The 23,219-nt window shown below is 37.8% G+C and overlaps 2 protein-coding genes across 3 annotated transcripts; one reads left to right on the forward strand and one right to left on the reverse strand.

The window, feature by feature from the left end:
- The first annotated feature begins 315 nt into the window (after window positions 1-315).
- LOC135945704 (mitochondrial GTPase 1) lies at window positions 316-3,442 on the forward strand. Its single transcript, XM_065493543.1, has 7 exons — window positions 316-528; window positions 582-646; window positions 699-1,044; window positions 1,099-1,257; window positions 1,484-1,565; window positions 1,620-1,726; window positions 1,783-3,442. The coding sequence occupies exons 1-7, from the start codon at window positions 429-431 to the stop codon at window positions 1,896-1,898; spliced, it is 975 nt and encodes a 324-aa protein (XP_065349615.1). The 5' UTR covers window positions 316-428; the 3' UTR covers window positions 1,899-3,442.
- A 57-nt stretch (window positions 3,443-3,499) lies between these two features.
- On the reverse strand, window positions 3,500-18,789 carry LOC135945703 (secreted frizzled-related protein 1-like). 2 transcript variants are annotated; one of them, XM_065493542.1, is made up of 5 exons: window positions 18,479-18,789; window positions 16,605-16,875; window positions 6,034-6,105; window positions 5,227-5,480; window positions 3,500-3,911 (listed from the first exon to the last, which is right to left on the reverse strand). In XM_065493542.1, exons 1-5 carry the CDS (start codon window positions 18,674-18,676, stop codon window positions 3,729-3,731), a joined length of 978 nt encoding a protein of 325 aa, XP_065349614.1. In that variant the 5' UTR covers window positions 18,677-18,789; the 3' UTR covers window positions 3,500-3,728. The 2 variants fall into 2 exon arrangements, with proteins under 2 accessions (XP_065349614.1, XP_065349613.1); XM_065493541.1 differs by having other exon boundaries at window positions 6,034-6,108; window positions 18,479-18,788.
- Between the last annotated feature and the right edge of the window lie 4,430 nt (window positions 18,790-23,219).

Below are 23,219 nucleotides of genomic sequence, written 5' to 3' on the forward strand. Positions count from 1 at the left end.
GGGAATTAAATGAATTAAAGCTGTGCAGAAGAGTAAAACTATGTTCGATTTTGGCTTATCCATAATTCAATGAAATAGCATGACGATATGCTATAATAAATCGTTTATTGTAAATTTAATATGATAGATTAATGATTAATATTTTAATAAAGCAGACGACTGCGTTCATTTTCCCATTGCGCGGATTTCGCCAAAAACGTATAGTTGGCAGCACTAGCCTCATCACAGCCAACCAAAACCTCTTATTCAGCTCCCTGCTACATTCCGGTTGGCTGCATTGTCAAATAATGTTGATATTTTTGGGCTTGAGTTACGAACAGAGTGAAGATCAGGTTTAAAACGTCAATACCGGGACTGAGACTTCTGCTTCGTTTTTGCAGCAATTGATTGTTACAGGCCATCGCATTAACTTACACATACTGCAAAAAATGTCTGGAGTAGTGTCCAGAAGTACTCCTGGTTTCAGGAGGAGTTTCAAAGTTCCAAACGCAGACGCACTGCGATGGTTCCCTGGTCACATGGATAAAGGTAATTTTTACCAAATAAATTACATGATTATCAAAATTTATGGTTTACCTCAGGTTTGAAGCAAATTGAAAGTAAGCTGAGCGTGGTAGACTGCGTCATTGAAGTTCACGACGCCAGGGTATGGTTGTAATACTTGGACAAAAATTGTTGACTTAGAAACTTTTATACAGGTACCACTGTCAAGCCGAAACCCCAATTTCCGGCACACGGTTTTGGGCAATAAGCCGCATTTATTGGTCCTCAACAAGAAAGATCTGACCGACATGAGGTGGCAAAAAGAGGTGGATGAGCGTCTAAAGAGTGAGCATGGAATTTCAGACGTCATGTACACGTGCTGCAAGAACGACAGGGACAAGAACGTGGACCAGGTCGTGCCTAAAGCGATAGAATTGATTTCCCAATCGCCCAGGTTCAATAGGGAAGATTCTGAAGAGATGAACTTGATGATCATCGGCGTGCCAAACGTTGGCAAGTCGTCACTCATCAACAGAATCAGAAACAAAGTCTTGAAGAAGAGTATGGTGTCGATTGATTATTCCCTGTGAGATTTAAAATCTGTTTGGTCCGCAGGAAATTCGAATCCAGTGGGAGCAGAGCCAGGAATCACCAGGAGCGTGATGAATAGAGTCAAAGTGAGCACTTCACCGCAGGTGTTTCTCTACGACACTCCTGGTATCTTGTCGCCTAATATTAAAAACGCGGAGACTGGGCTTCGACTGGCCCTCTGCGGTGAGTGCTTGGACAATTTTCAGTTATTTTGTATATAAATTAGTTGTTCAGCCTGATTATCTCACTAAGTTTTTGTTAAGTCAAATATTGTCTTTATTTGTTTTTTTTACAGTTCGATAAATGGTATTTTCTTCACAAATTTTTGGATTTGTGTCCTATAATATAGTGTAGATGTGGATTTTAAATGTACGCCTAAATTAACTGCTGTAAATATCGCCAATTTCAGCGTGCATCAAAGATCATCTAATTGGAATCGAAGTTATAGCAGACTACCTTCTGTACACTTTGAATAAACACGGCAACTTCAAGTAATTATTAATCAAATCCCCCAACCCCTTGAATAAACCTCTGATTTGCTGCAGGTACGTGGAGATGATGGGCCTTGAAGGTCCAACAGACAATATTGGCACATTGCTGACCAAAGGGGCTATGAAGATGGACAAATACGAAAAGCGGAGGAGTCACGAAGGTTTGTCAACTCAAACTTATTTTTTAAAACAAATCGAAAATCTGTGCCTGACGCAGGATACATAAACCGTCCGCATTTGTCTGCTGCCGCTGAAATATTCGTCCGCGCCTTCCGAGATAATAAATTTGGGCCACTCATGCTGGACTCAGATCTGCTTACGAAAAACAACTGATTTTTTTTCAGCAGATGTTACTCAGGTGCTTCATTGGTTATGGAATGTAATAGCGTATCTGTGATTTACTTTTGAAGTCAAAAGCGGTCCTGAAAATTGTTGATATAGCACAAACTACTAGCGGAGTGTTTAGAATCATTGTGAATGGACTGTTCCTAAGAGGGTTGACCTTATACAAAAAATACAATTTAAATATAACCACAGGCGCACAGACTAGATTTCTGGTAAATTGAAAAACTAGTTTTCAAATTTCTTAATGTGTACCAAACTTTTGTTGTCTTTCTTTGAACGATATGTGTTCTGAAAATCTGCCAAAGAGTTAAACTCTTAAAATACTGCATTAATAATTGATTCAGATCTTTTTACGCATTTTACTCACGCAAGGAAATTTCCTCATTTCTTGTCATTTTCTTACTTAACTAATGCTTGAGGCCATGAACAAGGGGCTCAGTTTTAACGAATATTGATAGTGTCCGTTCTAATTCTGATTCTGATTGTGACAGAAAGATTTGAGAACAGAAATAAAATATGAAAAACAACACAAAAGGAAAACAACAAAATTTTACCAATGTCTCTACCCTTGAATGTACACTGGATCAGGGGTTGCAAATACCTGATTTTTTTCAGGAAACTCACTTCAAAAAAAAAAAACATTAAGCGGGGAAACACGTGCATTAGCAAAATACATTTTATTGTTGAATAATTAAAAACTTAATATAAACAAAATTAATTTAAACACCACTTATATGAAAAGTTAATGAATTTTAATATTATAAATAATTTTTAATACCCTGTCTAGTTTTTTGCAAACATTTTCATGGGTATAATTAGGGTAAAATGCGGGACTACCCAAAACTAGTATTTTACAGCGAATTTTTCCCCAGAAAACAGTGGTGTAATTTGGCATGTTGTAAAATTGGCATAGATCCTTTTACATTACAGGTTACTTAGTTCCTGAAATAGCTGCTGTCATTATAAGACCATGTGTGATCCTCAAATTCCACTAAGCTGTCCATCCTTTGAACAATCAATGTAAAGCAGAGCCATTTGTAAAATTATTTAAATTTGAAAGATAGAAAAGCAAAAATCTACTTTGCAGTTAACGTGATAGACCATAATTCAGGTTTTCCTTTAGATCAATGTTCATAATGATTGTTACTGATGTGTTATTGTATTTAAACTCATTAACTGAAATATTTTGAATCCTTGGTTATTGAGAAATCGGAGAATAATTTGCTTAAAATCTTCCAAATGAGCAGTAGCTCCAGTTGTCAAAGGCTTCAAACACTAAAAAAATCGCCAAAAAAATCGTATTCAATTAATTCTTGTACAATTATTAGCGTTTCCGTGTTTACTTGATACCCGTGATGCCATGTGTTCGTTGAACCGCTGTGATTATTCCTGATGAAACTTAACTATATTCAGTTTACTTGCTGTTGCAAAATTAAAAAAAATCTGTTTGGATGTTGTGATTTGGTTTTTTAAATAACCAGTTTGTAGTCTAGACATAACCACAGCCTCAAGGCTAATTGTAAGAAATTCTGGAGGCACATGAAAGTTTCAAGTCTTTGTCACGTGATAAATGCCAATAAATCAACCAGTTACATTGTTAATCCTAGCAAAGGGTTTTTTTTATTATTAATCGAAAGTCAAAAAATGACCACTACTGCAGCAGTTTCTGCAATGCACATTCACTATAATATAATATCATACAATCACACTATATTTACACATTAGACAGTAACACCGTGGGTCATTCTCGCAAGCCAAAATCTCGTGTGCAGCCTTACTCTAGTATCTCGGGGCAGTTTTCGCTCGCAGGAAGACGTTTCAAACCGGATTCTTCCTCTGCTGTTGCTGCTGCTGTTGTTGCTTCTTCTTGCCCTTCGCCTTGCCCCTTTTCCTGCGGTTGGCGTTGGCCGGGTCCTCGACACCGATGATGACCGACTGCGAGACGAACTTGGGGTCGGTGCAGTTGATTTGCTTGAAGGTCCGCAGGGCGCGCTTGAAAGCCTGAAATGCAAATCACGATCACGGATCAGCTCTTCGATTCGCATTTAATCTGCATATTAAACGCGCGACGTCGTGATGCTGCATCTTATTTCGTAGCCGCGCGCGACAGGGAACAAGTGGCTCTCTGAATGGGGCACGCAATATATTTTATTAAAAAGCAGAAACAGGTTTGGCAGTCGAGTTCGCGGCGCAGCAGGCAATGTTATTAAATCACCCACCGTAACTTGCTTTTTCTCTCTTTACCTCCGTGTGTGTGTTTGCGAGCTCCATGCGCCGCGCACTTATTCACAAATCTTCTCTCTTAATTGTGTGAGAGAGCGCATGTGTGTGTGCTTATTGCGCAGGGGAACACACGCTGGTAATCGTTTATGAACCTGTGTGGCCTCCAGACTGTCGTTTCTCGGAATAGGTGCACATAATGTTTGGATTTCGTTAATGACCCCGAGCACCTATAAAGATGGCTTTTAGGATACTCGCTTCGATCGAAATCGTCGCGGAAATTTTCTGCTTAGACTCCCTTATTTTGAGGAAAATCAGTGGAGCAGTGAAATCATCACTGCTTTATTCAGCAAAATATACCCGGTTGTAAATGATTTTTAGCAAATCATTTACATATCATACAATTTTAACGCTCTGAACGGAATCTTTGAATTGAATTTTAAATTTCGGATTGTATATTTAGAGGCTTAATTTTTCTTGATAAGGTAAAAATCACAGCAGGTAAAATTGAAAATGGTTTGCCAGTCAAAAACTGATTTTAAATTAAAATCCTTAAAAACGGACAGTTTTACTTACAATTAACATTGAAGCACTACTTGTTAAGAAAATAGTTTCATTGATTTCAGTTTCACTCTAGTATTGAAGAATGTCCGCAAAATTATTGTTCAGCCTTGTCAACGTAACAAAAAACTGTTCATCTTTTAAGGGAGCAAAAGAAAGAGTTAAAGACATATCCTCATAGACCCCTGCCAGAATGAACCTTTCCTGGACATAAGCTCATTTACGGATTGGGTTAAAAAGATTCCCATTTTAACTTCATGCGGAATTTTGTGGTGTGACGCCTAGACCGATTGAGAATGATTTTAAAAATGACCAGAAACAAATGGAGAAAAATTCCTCAGAGAGATGAAAACTTTCCATACGCGTGTACAATTAAGAAGGATTTTTTTTTAAATTCACTCCTAACCAAGGGATTCTTCTCTACTATTTGAACATCTATTTAAAGAGAGGATTATCATTAACTTCAACACTCTTTAGCACAGATTTTTATACTTTGCAGTGATAAAGATTAGGTTAATAACTGAATTTTGCTTACTTTTGAGTCTTTGGACCAGGGCATGGCGAAGCTAGGCACGATTTTGGAGTCGCGGAATTGCCCCATGACCAAGAAGAATTCTTGGCTACCACGCATGATATCGCTACAGCACGTGTCACTCGGCTGCAGGGTGAACGTCGGCCTCCGCAGTTGCCTCTGCTGCGCCTTATCCACGCTGCTCTTCACCTTGAGCAATTTGGCTTTATTGCTGATTAGTTTATTCTTGCGCACCTTCTGGAACTTTGTTCGAACCGCTGCAAAATAAGAATAAAATTAAAATACAGAACAGTCTAGAAAAACTTCGCTTGATTAAGTAAATAATTAATATCTGAAAGAGTTTAGGCTCATTTTCCAAGTTTTCTAAAGAATTTTTAGAGGAGAAAATGATATTGAATAAAAAATATTGTTTTCATTTTAAGGTAAGCACACTTACATTGTCTCCATTTTATTTATTTAATTTTTTTAATTGTTTGTTGAGTTTGTTTCTCTTAGTTTTTATTGCTGACAAATTAAAAGTTTGGCGTTTTAAATTAGGTTAATTTGTTGAGCTAAATTTTAATTTATTTTTTCGTACGTTTTTAAAAACAAAATTTTACAAACTCGTAATTTGTATGCTCAATTTAGAACAGGTCGGTTTTTTCCTCTGTTAATTTGTCGCAAAATTAAATTATAATATTTTTAAATCTTGCGTTACAAGGGGCTTTCTCCTAAGATTATATATACATTGTAAAAAGGGTTATTTCATTTTTTAACGCTTGGCTGATATATTGAAATAAAAATAACATGATAACTGTCAGATTAACTCACCAAAGTCCGATCTGCAGAAGTTGTCGACGATGTTCTCATATGTCTGGTCCGGGTTGCACGCCTGGCACTTGTCTGCTGCAACACAAAACACAAACCGCATTCAATCATGAGTATTGCTCACTCTTGCAGCTGAATCAACAATGCCAGCCAGTCCAGCAAGCAGCTCGTTTATTTGATTTGCCTGCTGCCGCATTTCGAACTGTGGTTCTTCCGCGCCAAGAAAACAGCAGCATTATTTTAATTCATGTATTTATTTGTTTGCTACTCTCTCTTTCTCTCATAGCCAGCGTGCTGAGTTTAAAATAATCGTTTGTTCAACTCGCTGCGGGGTCCTGACCGCTAGTTTGTTGTGCTTCATTCTCCGCCTGGCATTTTAAACGAGCCTGTCTGACGACAAGCGGATTATTGTATTGTGTGCCACAAATTAGGCGTTTTGCACACGCAGCCCTTGTGAAACATTTTCTGCTCTCCTTTGATCTTTGTTGATCACGAACAATGGTAAAATGAGCAACATACTTTCATCTGGTCTCAAAAATAAAATAAAAATAAAATACGAGTATCACAAAATAAAATAAATTATTGTAAGTTATAAACATCTCCAGGTGGATTATAAACTTTTTCCAGTATTGTACGTCCAGCATTAAAATAACTAAATAATCGAATCGATCTAAAGGTTTATTTAGCTGATTCAACGTCTCGAAAAGGACGGTAAAATTCCAAATTTATTCGCAGGGGAAATTATGGAATGAAGACTGATACTAAAAATTTGGAACTTAAATTTTCTTTTTTAAGGCATGTTAACAGTCTAGAAACAAAAATTATGTCTCGAAATGCAGTAATTAAATATTTTACCTGTTGGTTCATAATTATTTTTGACTCTACGTCATTCAAAGCAAAAGATTTCCCTTTTTAAGCAAAAATTAAATTAGGATTTGCTCATGAAAGAGCTATTGTGCGTGCCATTCATCAACGAAAACATTTCATAAAATTCAAATATGTTGCAGTCTACTTCCAAGAACGCCGAGAGCTGCTCAAAGCGATTTATATCATTTAAATGTAAATGCGTAAATTCAAAACAAACGCACACTACCACAGGCACCGTGACAGCCCGACTGGATTTATGACTTCTTTTATCCATTTTATACGCGAGGGATAAAATATATATGTGGCCTACAAATTGAGTTGGAAACCACACGAGGAATTATTTTGCTCGTGATAGCCCTTTGAGCTTGGACCAGATTAATCTGGTTTTATGCGACAGTAAGCGTTTATGGAGACACTGAAAGTAAATATACAATTTATACAACTCGATGTTTTCTGGCAGTCTGTATATTTGATTCAACAGAAAAAGCTAAACATTATTTATCGTGCAATCTAAATTTATCTACGATCAATTTGTGCACAGAAATTTTGAACAAAATCGTCTGCATCCCAATTCTATCTTAATTTTTATCTTAAAGACGATTAATTTTGCATCTAATATTTAATATTATCCCTACAATTGTTTAAATAAAATGTGTCCCCAGGTGTTGGGCCACATTTTCGCTTTTTGGATTTTCGAAATTTTATGCATTAGGGTAAGCCAGATATTTTTTAATAATTTGACCAGATTTTTTTTGACATGGATCAAAAGTTGGTCACCAGGGACAACTTGTTTGGCGTGAAATGTAGAACTTTTATGACAGCCATTTTTCGAGCTATACTGTACAATCCAGGCAATATTTATTAAGGTATGAAAAATTCTCCTTTCAATATACCGTAAGCATTGAGCCCATGCAAAATAGGAAATTTTAAAAATTTTGGCCAAATATATAAGGGAGTGACGAAGGACTACTAGGGCAACTTCTCCAGCAAACATCCAAATCTAGAACCCATATTATGCCAGTAGATTGTCTAAAATATTAATTTTTAAAGCAAACTGTAAAAAATAGATTTATTTTCCCGAAACATCCTACTATTGTTGTAGCAAGGGTCAATCTTATATTTACCAATCATTTTTCAATCATCAAGAACATTTGCTTTTTGAAATTAAAGTAAAGCGCTAAAGTCTGTATTTGCAATTAATCCAGGAATTTGACTCATTGAGGCAGGTCTCCGCGTGCAATTGCTGCAGGCTGCTGCAAGAGATGCTTGTCAGTGAAATATTCCACTGTTCTAGTATTGTGAATTATAATTAAATTAATCTGGCGAGCGAGATCGCTGGTTTTTGTGGCGGCGGCGGACTGGGCGTGCCGCTAGCGGATAAAAACGCGAGATGGACAATTCGCGCGCCGATCCACGCCCGATTAAACTCTCGGATCCGCTGGCTCGTTGTAGTTTATGGACCCGTTGCTGGCCGATGATGGAGCATGCCCACGCGGATCATGTTTTCTCAGCCATATGTACACACTTATTTGCGCTCCAGGTGTGTTCGACAGCGAGCAGCAGGTTATTTTCAGAGCTGATGCTCTTTCCTTGAACAATAAATCAAACAATTAGGATTTTACTGAGCCGCAAGGCCGATTTGGGCACCTGGCTTTCGTATTTTCGATCTTACTTTGTTGCGCTACATGGGTAACATCAATCGTGCGCGCGAGCTTGTATTTTCTTTTCCCTGCCTTCTTGCCTCTTTTATTGTGAGGCGAAGAAGAGGATTTCCCATTAACAAAAATGCGTATTTTAGGGTGAAATAAATCTGTCACCACAAACATATGATCTTACGACCTCTGCTCTCATAGTTAAAGATGTCACCAAGTCGAAAGGTGACAATCTTGCAATTTATTGGTCTTTTCCGGTCTTTTCAATTAATATACCATTTTGATCATTAAAAGTTAGTAAATTGAGCCTTTCGAAACAGGATTTATTTTTAAAGTAGCTGAACGAACGAATGGTACTCTAATCAATTTTTAGATATATATTAAATTAAATTTGAAACCTATTTTAAAGCCTTTCACCCTCCATCCGACAGCTAAAAAGCTCTCCCCTTTCAAAAACCATAAAATTTGAATGTATTCCAAAGTGTATTTCGATCTGCTTGTGATTTCAGTAAAAATTCTTGGACCTCATTTGGAGGCTATAAAACTCTTTCAAAAAGGATTTGGTGGCAAATAGTGTCTTAAAATATTTTCTTATTACATAATTTAATTTAAAGCTGATACCAGTGAAAATTTCATCTAAAAGATCGTTAAGATCAGCAAATTAAATAAATTTCATGAATAATACTTTATATTTTGCAGTTATGATATCCATGAAACTGACTGGGATCTAAATTGATTTTGTTAGTCTATCTACATAAAAGTCGAATTTTCAATTTCATCAACCCTGATATTTGGTGACATCACAATTTAACGCCCTCCTGGTTCCTTTTCTGCTGCCTGGAAAGATTAGTTTCTTAAAGCAACGTGTGTCAAAATATGCGTCACTGTCGCGATTTCAATATTTCTGAGGAATCAATCAAACATCTCTGATTCGCATTTGATGTGTTGCTCGCGCAACTTTCAGCCCGATATTAAATTTAGAAAGTAAACATCAAGTGCACGAAAAAGTTCTCGCTCGGCGCGTTTGTCACCGCGCGAGATGCTGGCTGAAATTGGCAATTCCATTTGACTCAGCGCGGTGGCGAGACGGAAAAGACTCGATGCAAAACACGGAACTGCTCCGCCACGGTGGCTGCTCAATAATAAATAATACACGCGCGCAAGTATTAACGATGCCATATTTCAAAGGAGCCCTGTCAAAAGCTGCTGGCTTGAGTTATATCGCCCTCTCAGCAAGACAAATTGCTTCTCCGGCTCCGGCCGCAAGACTTTATATGTGTATGCATGCCACTTCTGCTGAGCGCTTTTAGAGTGATATTGGTTACAACGCGCACTTTAGCGGTTTTTTGCCCGAAAACTTTTATGCGGCGACTGTTTATAGTTTTTTGGTATGTTTATTTCAACGTGGAAAACAAACACAACATTTTCAAGCCTTTTCCAAGAATGCTGGAGAGGGAAAGTTTTAGCTATGCTATAATTTTTTGTGACTGCTGTTTAAATTTATATCTGAATTTTTTCATATCACTATATGGTTAATGATGTAGAGCGTTTTTTACCCACTGTGTTGTTTATTTTGCATTAAATGTTAAACTGTCATTTTATAGAGAAAAAACCCATCAAACCTGTGTTTATACAATAAAAAGTTTAATCAAACGTTAAAACTAGTTTGACATTATTTATAGGTAGTTCTATACGAAAATTGCGATTTTTTTTTTTTAATTAAACGCATGCCACGCTGTGACTTTGCACGGTTGTTCTCGCTGCTGGAACATATCCAATCTCGCAAAAGGTACGAGTATACATACTTTGCTTGCTTATTAATGGTAATAACCGTCTTCCAGTTCAGCTCAGCCTCTCCATATCAATTTATATCAATTTGCGCGAGGAGGAGAACCAACACAGTTCTCTCCTAATTGGGCAGGTTGTATTAATGATACGAAAGTTTATCGGCCTAATTTGAGCGCTCGTCTGCTCGTCTGAGAAAACTTAAAAGCAGATCGACGTGAACTTTAATACGGGCAAGTTGAAATGAGGTACGATTCTCTCTCTTGTTTGGTCTCAGGCGATTGAGAGCAGAATCTGAAGAGAGGGCTTTTTAGTTTGAACTTAAAAGGAATACTCGAATGTTTAGAAAGCAAAATTCAGCGTGAATAATTGTGACATAGCTGTTATGGCGTTTAACGAAATTTTATGTTCGTTGGACCATTTCATTTTGATTACTAAATTTTCTGCAACCATTTCATGCATAAACTAAAATTGAAAAATAAAAAAAAACTCGTTGGTTGTCATATAATACAAAAACAAGGAATAAAAACAACATGTACAATGATTAATGTTTTCACGTCTGATTCTTCGAAGAATTAAAATTTGATCATTTGGATTGGTGATTGGATTGTTCTCAGCTATATAGTTAATCTCCTTATAATATGAAGTATAATTTTTCCAGTTGGGAGACAAATAATGATTTTTTCCAATAATTTAAAAAATTTTAACACTGCAGGCGAATGTTTTTCTTTGCGCAGATAATAATTATATTAAGTTACCAAACGAGTATCGCAGATGAAAATTGCATGGAAAAACATTTTCAGGGAATGATACTGTCATAAAGACACTGAAAAGCACCGCCAATCGTAAAGTGACTCTTGATTTTACAAAGAACTTGCTAAGAAGTGGGGAAATTTTAAGTTTGAAGTCCAGAAAAGGGGGTGTTCCCCATATTTTGGCTATCTATTAAATAAACCCGAAAATAAAAGATTGAGATTTTTTCACCTTTTATGACCTTTTTTGAAATTTCGATGGCCCCCTTTACATCTTTTATTTATAATTCTTTATTTTCTTCGAAATTCAAAGGAAAATCAGGAGAGAAAAATTTGTCAAAGTTACAGAGTGAATTTGAAAAGCGTTGAGTAGTGGGCTGTGTTGCACCCTGATGGATAGCGGGAAATCACTGTCCATTTTTCCAATTCATACTAAAGCAGACACATCCCTAGCTTTTTCGAAATTGAATGTACCTGCAGATTGAACTCAAAATTTGAATTCGCATTACACTCATGCCGTTCTTTAGGATCAATTTTGAGCAGCACCCTGCTGAGCCTTGAGGGGGATGTAGTTTTGCCCCATCCAAATTTCACCTTGGAACATGATCAATGAGCCCAGGGAGCGGCCCAGAGAGGCATATTATAATATATGGTATTATTGGGTGGCTGCAAGGCTGAAGTGGAAAACAGAAAACAGACACCGCACGCGTCAAGTCGCGAGAGGTGCGCTTGTGAGTGAGAGAGACTCGTCGCGAGAGTGAAAGGCGATACACTTGTATGGGGCTCCGTTTGCCAGGCAGAAAAGCTGGCTTTTTGCGCCCTGAGCGAGCGAGCGAGTGCGATCTCGGGCTCATCGCGCGAGTTGGTTGTTGTTTCGTAATCCAATCCAATCCAACGACGCGCGTTATTCCCCAGCTGGCTCAGCGCTGGGCCGGGGCGTCACGGCTTTGAGTAATTGCTCGCGACGGGGGGCGCGACGCCTCCGTGTAAATAGCACCTGGAAGGGCGCACTCGCAATCATTCACCCGCGACATCCGCACACAAACAGTTTGTCCTGTCTGACTTTAAATTTTGCCCAGTTTGTTTATTCCGCGCATCGCGTGCGTGCGAATCACAATGAATGCGTCCGCCACGCTGCACCGCGCGGATTTAGCCGACGGGCATGATTATTTGTCACTATCAAAAGGCGGGGGTTGCGTCCGGGTCGCGCGCTAACAGGATTATTTGCGGACGATGTACGCGAAAAATGGCGTGCTAATTGGTGTATATTGCCGTGCACCCGCGATTAATGTTCTGTTTGCGTTGGGACTTGATTTGATTTTACGGCGGTGCTCACGGGCGAAAAATGGGGTGCTGGTTGACACAAATCATAAAAAGTTACTCTTATTTTTTTAAGGACGCAAAAAGGGACAGTGATTTTGTTCCCTTTTGGGTGGTCCCGCACCAAGAATTTATTTTCTCCGATCAAAATAAATTTGAATTTATTCGTACTTACTAAGGACATCATTCTCAATCACCTAAAACCAGTTTAGAAATTATTTAACTATAAATTTTGCAAGCATTGGAATGAACCGATAAATTTATGAATTTTTCTTACAACGTAAGCACCCTGTTCCAGGTGTAAGTACGAATTATTTCAAATTTATTATGACAAAACTTGTCAAGAATATATCGTTAGGAATATTTTTCAGTTTACTATATGCGCACCTATAACATTTCTCCGAAATGGTTTTGAGTACCTTTTAAAAAAAAATTACTTGGTATAGGCCCAGAAATTTTAATACAAATTTGGTGTCGATGATATCCTTAATAGGATGCGGCCGTGTATAGGGTAGTTACCCTCTTCTGAACGGCAATACATTTATTTTAACCGGAAAATAAAAATTCTTACCGCTGGAATTTAAAACAATTTATGTGTGGTTTATTATTAAGCCCGGAAGAGCCCGAAGCGGAGTCTGCCTGGCTGGAGAGAGTGCAAAAAGTACATGAGATGCATAATTCATTTTCACACGCGCGCGAGTTAATTCTCAATTGACACCCACTCAAGAGGTCAACAGACTCCTTTGAGCCGTGCACCCGTGGAAATGAGAGGAAGCCCGCACTCGAGACGCGGCCAGCCGGGCGAATTTCTACACACTCACAATACGAGCTCTCGAAAAATTAAAAATGAAGACAGACACGTTTGTTATACCCTCGGCGCGAAGTCGATACATTTCCAAATACAAATTCCACGAAAATTAAAATTTGTTTGATGGCTGCAAAATTCAAATATGTGTAAATTTTGCTAATACCTGTCATTGTCAATGCTTTTTATTTGAAGGAAGAGAAGAGGAACACTCGCTGTTTAGTAATTTTTCGACTCTGGGGCGTAACAAGCGTTCATATAAAACTCTCTCGGCGCACACGACGCGTGATGCTTGTAAATTATTGCCGTGTTTGTTTTATTGCCCCCACACACAGACAGACAGACAAACAGTCTTCGAGCTGAACATTTACCTGGTGGGGCTCGCCGCGCAGCTTCAAAATTATTATTACGGACGTACATACGCGCTCGAATGAATAGAGACGTCAAATCACGCCATTTCACGGATCTCCATTTTTTCCAGCTGCTTTAAAGTTGTTCGCATTAGTAACTTTACGGCCCGCGTGCACAAGGCGGATTTTCTTTGCCCGCGGCGCACGATCCTGCTGCGTTGTGAGTTGGAAATAAATGTAATAATATATGCAAATTCCTTTTTGCCTGAACAGGATGTGCGGAAAAATAATGCCAGGCTTTGCTGTCGGCATAATTAGACATTTTGTGTGTTTCAGTGGAATGGATATTAATTTGTATTTGTTTTTGATTCAAATTTATTTAGCAACTCAACAGAAACACATATATTTATTTAATTACTTTATGAATTTTTTAGGGATTTTTATTAACCTAACATTGTAACAAAACAAATGTCACTCGCACATATTAGTAAAAAATTAACATTTTCCTCATTGTCAGCATCACACGTTAAACAAATATCATTCTTTTCGGCTCTATTTCATGCACTTAAGTTTTTTTTACTTATACAGAATGAAAATTCAGTGTAGTAGTTTCCGAAATTCGGGAGGATCTATGGAAGAAAATCCCCCCACAAATCGACAGGCTTTATGTTTTAACAATTTTTTGGAGTGTTAAAATCCTTAAAATCAAAATTATCTCATTTCTTACTCCGCACACTTAAATGTCCATTGATTGATGCCGTCGATTTTTGTAAAAAAAGCAGAAGTCAGTACCTAGGTAGAAGATAGATAAAAACTTCCAAGTGTTATTACTGTTATTTTAAGCTGTCAAATTTTTTACACTGTTCCTCAAGTTATTCCGTAGGCGCTTGAAAAAATAAATCTGAGCTAAATATTATTCTTATCCCTTGTTGTGTGATTTTTACAGCCGTGCTCTTTCTCTTTTTTCCGTAGTTGATGTCGAGTTCATAACTTAGTCTGACAAAAAAGACTCACGCACTCGACTGAACATTGTAGACAGCAATAGAGATGGAGCTTTCAAGGGGCGTGCGAAAGGAATAAATAGCCTCGTTCGCTCCACTGCTCAACTTAATCCGGGGCTCATTGACCACCGTCATGCGCGACACAAAAGGACCACAGCATTAGCCAGCGTCACTTTTGGGAAAACTGTCAAAGCAAAAATCAACTCCAGCTGCATCGTGAAAAGATCGAGTTTGTCCAAGTTAAAATGGTTAAAATGCAAAGCTGCTGCTGCCTCCCCCTTACCCTCTGCTACTCGTGTTCGCACCAGCGCGTGCATTTAGGGGTGTGAAAAACACTAATAATATATTTAGAATTCGACCGGCTGTCACTAATTTTAAGACATTTTTTGAGAGCGATAATTTATATTTTTGCATTAACTAAAGAAGTTGTTCCAGGTGCACGATGCACGACATAAGAGGTTACACTTTCATTGGTGCTATAAAGTACATTGAAAAATTGGCGATGTCAGCTAATTTTTCACGTCCCTCATCCTCAAGCCCAAGTCATCCCGTTTGTCATTTTTTCTCTCTCTCGCGCGCCTTGAGTTAGAAGATAAAGAGTGCATCTGCATTATTTGTTTGGACAGAGGGCACGTCAAGTTTGGTATTTTGCTTCCCTTTTCAGCGCGCATATAATGTAACGATGGCACACGTGCTGCGCGCTCCATTTTCCTCAATAATGGACTGCCTGGAAAGGACCACATGCTGTTTCCGAGTGCGTCTTAGGAACTTTTCTGCTGCGCCAAGCAGCCGAGCCTCGTGTCAGACTGTAACTCAGCGCCGCAAAGCTCATCGGATTTGTTTTCTTTCTTTCGCCCTTCCGCAGCTTTGCCAGAAAGTTTCCGTCTTTTTACACTGAATATTAACTTAACAGATGGTTTACTCGTCAAAGAATAAAGTCCTGGGGTGCGTTTCCTCAATATTTATTGATCCATGGAAGACAATTTTGCGTGATACTTCTAATAACTTTTCTTACCAAAACTCGTCAATAACCAACATAGTGCCAAAATTGAGAACATTTGTTTCTGCCACGTTTCTTTTTGTATTATTTTTGCCTCTCTGTTGGTCGTGGGAGAATAGACGACCATGTGAAGGATCAGGAAATATTTTAACATTGTGATGATATTTTGCCTACATTGGGAAGATAGAAGTGCTATGGAAAAGAAAATTTTATCAATGATGTGATATTTTTGACCCGCATCTCGGTGTTAAAGTCAGTGTTTTCAGAAAATATTATCTTCTCCATATTATAGCGTCAGACTGTCATATTTTGAGTCAGTTTCCATATGAAGAACTTTGTGTAAAATAATAAATAGTTTGTTTGCTTGAATTTTCCATGTCCAGGAAAAAACAAAAAAAAAGTATTTAATTAAAATTGGAAAAATGCGACCACTCGAGGTTGTTTCCATGTTCAATATAATTAAAACCAGGATGAATTCTTTTGACAACGAGGATGAAGCCTGGTTTTAATTATATTGAACATATAATTAAAATTGAAATATAGGAGGTGAACCTTGGTCGAGTGTATTTTCTCCATTTTCACTATCTCGTTACTTTTATAGTTATTTTAAAAAGCAGCAGGTGCCCTTTTAAAGCCGATATATTTTTCTTTTAAATCTATGGCTATAGAACATTAATATTATATTGGGGGGGGGGGGGGGCAGCGCTTTTTACACAGCCAGAAAGGGCACGGGCCGACAAGATTAAGTATTAAGGCTTGGTCTGACAAAAAGATTTTCTTAATTTCCTTTGCACCTTACGAAAAATGTAGACAATCTTCAATAATTTAATTAAAATTTAATAAAAATGTGTTTAGTTTGGAGATAAATTAAAAATAACGATTCCAAATTTATCAACGAACTTTCCAGGCCAAAATTCACTGTCGGATGAAATTTTTTCCATCTGATGACCTATGGTTAGATCGTTGAAACATGCAGTTCGCTCCATCATTACGCAAGGATTAAATTCCGAATTAAAAAATGAGTGTGGTGTTGTTCTCTCACCTTCTGACGAGCTGTTGTTGTTGACCTGAGGCGAGATGCACATATCGTTGTCGAGCGGGAACTTGTCGCACTTGAACATGTCTGGCCAGGGAAAGCCGTAGGTACGCATCCTTCCCTCGCAACCCGCCTTCACCTTCTCGCACAGCGACCTGCAGGGGTAGATGAGCCTCTCCAGGCACACCGGGCTGAACAGCGAGCACAGGAACAGTTTCGTGTCCGCGTGGCAATTGATGTTCAGCAGCGGCACCCACGAAGACGCCTGGCTAGAAACCTAGAGATACATGCACAACAGGCCATGTCGTTAATTTAGTACACAAACAATAACAGTAAAATTAGTTTTATTTGATGGGCGCTGATACTTAAAAAATGCAGTGGATATGTCAAATTACCTTTGCATGTTTTATTTTTTTGTTGTGTTTAATTTTCAATTTAATTTGTTTTCATCTATTTATTTCGCATTTAAAACAAATTAAAATTACCTCTTGGTCACTGGGGAGCAGTTATTAAACTAAGCCTTTTCCTTGAAACTTGCGGATTTTTTTTTTAAATTTTTGTATTATAAGCAGAATATAATATTTGGATTTAGCTTCAGTAAAAAGGGGGATTTTCGGCTTGTAAGTTGTTGCAGGGAGGCTGTGACGGTGGGTTTCAACAAAAATTTTCAATCTCTTTTAAAATTGAGCTCAAGAAAAAATAAGTGCAGCTACAGTCAATCATTTTCCGGATTCATAATCATCTGCTATAATTCTGTGGTTATGATTGTGTATTGCAGCCATAATATATTAGTGCTGCTGAATGAAGCCTGAGATATATACATGGCCATAAAACAATCGTGGCTGTTCAAAATAAGAGATAATTTTCTCTGGAAATTAAATCAGCTTCGGGCATTAACAGCGAGCTGTTATTTTTTTCGATATTTCTGCAAAAATTCAGAAAAATAGTAGCTGACTATATTTCAAATAGAAAATTTGAAATTTTGCTCAATTGCCAATTTTGCAAGGATATTAATTCAGAAGTGAAATTTTGAAGTGGAAAAATCAAATAACGTGCTATAAAGTCTTATACCTGTACAGCGGCTGCTTTTTATTACATTTTTTTCATTGATTGTACAGTTTTAGCAGCTTTTACCGTTGCTAAAATCCACACAGAGTCTGAATTTGTGTATCTTTAATTTTTCAGAGTTAAAATTTATGATGGAATATTAATGAGTGAACTGGAAAAAAACGGTTTAAAAATGTTGAAGGACAAAACCAGAAAAAATTAATTTTCAAAAGAAATATCCAAACACTAGATCATCAATTTGTCTGAAAATTTAAATCATTTTGTGCGATTGTGAAATCTCCAGAGAAAAAAAAATGTTGTGGTCAAGCATTCCTACGGCAAATTCTGAAGTTAATGCGGGAGTAATTTTTCTAAATGTTTTCAGATACAACCTAATTTGGGGCATGCTCATAAGTGTTTATTTTTTATTTTGGCGTTTTTAAACTGCTGTACTGATTTAGTTTCTATTAAATGTAACCATTACGGCTCTTTTTTCCCTGGATCCCAACGCAAAATCACCTGGCCAGGCCCTAATTAAATTATTTTTACGTGAAATGAACCCAAAACCTGAACAAAAATTTATTTATGCTCTCAATTTAAGTTCAGTTTCAAAAAAGGGTTTCATTTCATCCCTCTGCACAAATGGGAAACGCGTGGAAGCGAAAATTCATCCCCGAGCAAGCCCGCGACGGGATGTAGACACGATTGAAAAAGAAGAAAAAAACGTAGTCTGGCCCAAACGCGGTTGTACTGACATATTATAATCATTGCGCAGAGTGGCGAGGCAGACGGAGCGCGAGCTGGCGCGGCGCAAAGCGAGAAAAAAGGTTCACCTCTTCCATGGTGTCGTGGTCGAGCAGGTTGGGCAGCAGCATCTTGTGGTAGCCGATGCCGTGGCAGAGTTTCATGTTGCGCGGGATGTCGACGCACGTGGGCTGCGAGTTGCGTACCCCTGCTTGCGACCAATCGTTCAGGTAGGCGGCGGCCGAGGCCGTCGTGGCCGCCAGCACGAGCACGAGCCGCACGAGCATGCCTTGCTGCTTCGGAGCCGCCGTCCGTCGCTCGACTGCGAGAGAACGAAATGAGCGAGAGTCTGTGTATGTGAATGCTCCTCGCCCCACAGCCGCCGGCAGACGACCGGGCCAGCCAGCCGCCGTGTTCTTCTGCCTCCACCGCCGCCGCCGCCGCCGCTACCACCACCGCCGCGTGGGTGTTGCATGCCCGGCAAAAGCCACTCTGCACTCTGAGAGCCGATCTGACTGAAATTTCCACACTTTAAACTGTTATAACTCGGAGCAAATTTATATATTTAGGCGAATCTTGATATCTCTGTCGCCAAATGGATTTTTTCTTTTTTTTAAATTTCCAACAATTAATCAAAAGGAGATGGGAAAATTTTCAGAAGGTCAAATCAAGAGATCTTGTTGAATAAGTTTGAGAGCTATTGAAATTATAGCTAGTATTGAACCATTAGTAAATTTAAACATTAAATTAGAATATTTTCCTCAAATTATAAAAATTTGGTCTAATGCACACCCTTAATTTTAGAACAATAATTTCGGCGTATTCACTGCTGACAAATTTGTATTTTAACATTTCCGAAAAAATTTGATTTGAAAATATGGACTTCTTTCAACAGCGTCTGCGCTGTCATGTGTGCTAAATCATAAAAGTATTGCCATCAGGCCTTTTGGTATTTACACATTTTCAAATCTTCAGATCGTTTCAAAACTCCTTAAATACGCAGGAAATGTTGAAAACTAACTTTTGAATAAGGAATTAACCAGTGTAAAGGATATTAATTGACCGTTCGTAATCATTTATAAAAAATAATTCTCAAGTTTGGTATCATCATCAAAATGACAATTTTATACTTATGAAAATCCTTTTTTTAATTAAAAGTAGCGGGCTATGATTGCTCAATACCCATTTTCACATTTCTTTAAATAATTATTAGCAGTGTGATGATATTTATTGATATGTCTGCCTCATTAAATGAAATTATATTAATTCCAGCGAAAATGTATTGGATGTTGGATCTCGTGTTGCTTGACACGTTGCAATATCCCTATGCTATTTTAGCAGGTATAAATAAAATTTTCGCATTTGACAAAACAATAGAATGGATAGGTAATTAAGTTAATTAAAAGGATAACCAATGAGAAACCAAACTCAAAATACTTGGTCAAATGATTAATGAATATCCGTGGCTACCGGATAAAAAAGTTGGCCAGCAATTAGTAGAAATCATTTGTCTTGGAAATCTGAAAGACTGAAAAAATGTCTAACGACTATTATTTCCCAACGTGCATCCCTTAAGGAAGAATATCGATTTTGGACGGTCAGATATCCATATACCAATAGTGCTTTTACCCAGACACGCTCGCTTTGTGTTTTTATGTAGAAATTCAAAACTGACCAACTATAAATTCCAGCAGCTTAGGCCCCGTAGGCTTCATCAGAAGTGCTTTACCTAAAAATATCATAATTGCAGAGAATTATGTTTTTACAATCATCGAAAATGTCCAGCTTCGTTAATTTCTGAGTAAAATAAAAAAGGGAATTGTGAAAAGGGAATGACCAAATCCTTTTTATTATAAGCTAACCATCCAGAGTACATTTTCACTCAGAGCAGAACCATTCATTTTTTCTTAAATTTAGTTTAAAGATTTTTTTCAAAGTTTTCACATCGGATATGCTGTGCTTCAAGAGTTTTTATTTATTTTTATTTAATTTCGATGAAATCAAACAGTGATTCAGTAAATGGGAAAACATGAACTCCTAAATTTAATCCAGTAAAACTCGAGCAAAAATGAAAGTTATTCAGTTTTCAAAATTTATTCAGGGTTTACAAGTTTGTCATTGAACTAAGAAATCATTAAAAGGTTGAATTTAACAAAAATACTCAATTTCATATTTATTTTTTAAAATTTGAAACAGCCAATTTTCAGTACAAAACTGCTACTTAATTTAAGTAACCATTTTCAGATGTGTCGTCATACAAGGTGAGTTGGTGGCGATCAAAATTAAAATCATGCATATATATGCGCTTGATCTGCGGCGTGCGCGTGCGAGAGAGGGGTTAAGGTGCCTTGTTTTGTGACTCAAGGCAATCCACTCGAAAGGCAGCAGCGCGAGATTAGAGATCTGCACTCCTGCACAGACGCTTTAATTTATTTGCCATCGTGCAGTGCGAGCAGGAAACACGACCAGAGGAGACATTCGTTACTACTTTTCTTAGCCCTAATTGGCATGTACAAATCTGAAAATTTTGTGTCAATAAGACAGCATTGCCACGTCTACTGAAAACTGGAATAATATTTGGAGAAAGATTTTGAGGTAAATTAAAATGAAGAGGCTAGGCGAACTTTCAACCACTCGCTGTTCGTAAGTAACAAGATTTATTGAGGGGAAATTTCAGCATAAAATTGGAGACTTTTGTCTGTGTTTTATTGGCCTTGCCATAAATCTCGTTTGGCAGTTTTACATCTTTTGTTTGAATATTTCTATGATGCTAGTGGACAGAATACTTGTTTTCACGACGCAATTTGTCCAACAAGTGCTTGACCTTCTCAATAAACTATTAAAGAACCTTTAGTAACAGGATGAATTGTGAGAAAATGGAGCACTGTGTGCAAGCTCACCTGTTTTATTAGGCTGCTCATTGACAGTCTTCCTGAACCCTCATCATTTTCATTTAAATCAATTTCACACGACTGTCACACGCAGCAGCTCGCGGACAATAAATAACAGCGTCCGCTCGGCAGGGTGGCTAATTGCTTGCAGACCCATTATTATCGCTTTACCCACACGACTTCCTTAAAATACGTTTGAAAATGATTTCAAGGTAAAATCTAGCGTGACAGTTTTTTGTTCCTTCCCTCCGGAATAAGGGGCATTTTTGTTTTTTGAAGGGTTCATACACAGTTATTTTTTCTATTATGCAAAGACTGAGGGGATTTTTTATAGACTTATAATAAATCTATAACCCATTCAGGTGCCTATAGCAGCTGAAGAGGAGTACCTGGCATTAATTTTCTGTTCGGCAGTTGAAATTAATGTTGTGCTTCATCCATGCAAAAACAAATTATGAAAATTAAATTCACACGAATTGAAATCCGCTGAAGGCAAACCAAAAACTTTTTGACGTTTTCAAAATGCGAGAACTATTCATATTCACAACGAATTTTTTTCGCCCACTATTAAAAAATAAAGTCACATAAACGTCTGTGCTTTATTTCAGAAGTTTGCAACACATTAACCCGCATAATCAGATTGTTAAAGAAGTGCGACGATCGACCCGGCATGATTCTGCTCCGGGCACAAGGAGGAAAGACTGCGCGTAGTTTGTTCTCAACAAAGTTGCGAGATGGCAGCAACAGATGCAAAGGCCGTATTATAAACGCGTTCAGAAAGTTTTTAGATGTTCGCTCGTGAATCGCACCAACCGACAACTTTTTTACGATTGTATGAACTGGAGCATATTTAATTGACTTAGTTTGTAAAAAATCAAGAGTCAAAAATTATATCCTATAGCCCTAATAATTAAATTAAAAAACAGATCATTGTGATATATCTCCTCTTAGAAATTTTATGATTTAGAAATCAATATTTTTTGCTTCTTAATCTTCTGAGGATTGATTTTCGGATGTATCTGGACGTTGGCAGAACAGATTTCTAGGACATTTTATTGCAGTGGCTATTCCCCCGTTGGAAGACGCATATCACAAGTCAAATTACGGAGGAGAAATGACAGATAAATCTAGGCTGGCATTCGTATATCGATTTCCAATCTATTGCAAACGATGTGGTCTCGCTTAGTGGACACTTGAGAAGACTGCACCGCACCGAGAACGGACAGGAAATATTATATTATAAAATCGAAAAATCACTCTAGCGTGCGCCGCCTTGAGGGGCGTGAAAAACGGGGCGTAATTTACCATTTCCTTTTTCTTAAAGTAGAATTGTATTGGGAACAATTTAAAATGATTTGCATTGTTTAACTTCAATTATCAGTCGTTCAAACCTTAATTCTTAAATAAAATTGGCACCACAGAGTCAGTTGCAGGAAATTTCGATATAACGATCCACCCGCACTCAAAATCTGATCACAAAAAAGACAAATTACGGAATCTCTATATTGAAACATACTTGGAGTGTTGTCTTAATATTGATTACAATAGTGATCAATAAGTTCCTAATTTTCTTTCAGATGACACTAAAATCGCGAAGAGCGTATATTGTAATGGAAATAGGACTTGTTGACTTGTAGTAATTATTGTATCATGCAAAAGTGAGAAAATTTTACGATAAATCTTGTATCAGTGCATCGCATGATGGGTTAAAAGGACACAGCCCCTTGGCTCGCATTGCAAAGCAGGGGGAAATATATTTGAGCATTTCTGGGATTCCTGGGACTGGTTTTCGCACCTTTTCAGCGGCTTTACAGGGACAAATTTCTTGCGTTTCAATAAAAGACGTCGGAGCGGAGAGGCGCAAAGTTGGCCAAAATAAGTCCAAGCTCCTCTGCTGCCACTCGGGCCCCATGTTATCCACTCAGCGGTGTTATTGAAA

This window comes from Cloeon dipterum, chromosome X (assembly GCF_949628265.1).
Source record: "Cloeon dipterum chromosome X, ieCloDipt1.1, whole genome shotgun sequence".
Taxonomy (NCBI): domain Eukaryota; kingdom Metazoa; phylum Arthropoda; class Insecta; order Ephemeroptera; family Baetidae; genus Cloeon; species Cloeon dipterum.

Bases quoted from the DNA above. Each gene is read 5' to 3' on its own strand.
- LOC135945704 (XM_065493543.1), top strand. From the start codon at position 429: ATGTCTGGAGTAGTGTCCAGAAGTACTCCTGGTTTCAGGAGGAGTTTC. The intron at 529-581 runs GTAATTTTTACC...GGTTTACCTCAG, and splicing joins CCCTGGTCACATGGATAAAG to GTTTGAAGCAAATTGAAAGT. The intron at 1,566-1,619 runs GTAATTATTAAT...GATTTGCTGCAG, and splicing joins AATAAACACGGCAACTTCAA to GTACGTGGAGATGATGGGCC.
- LOC135945703 (XM_065493541.1), bottom strand. From the start codon at position 18,676: ATGCTCGTGCGGCTCGTGCTCGTGCTGGCGGCCACGACGGCCTCGGCC. The intron at 16,876-18,478 runs GTGAACCTTTTT...ATGTATCTCTAG, and splicing joins ACCACGACACCATGGAAGAG to GTTTCTAGCCAGGCGTCTTC. The intron at 5,481-6,033 runs GTGAGTTAATCT...CTTATTTTGCAG, and splicing joins CTTCTGCAGATCGGACTTTG to CGGTTCGAACAAAGTTCCAG.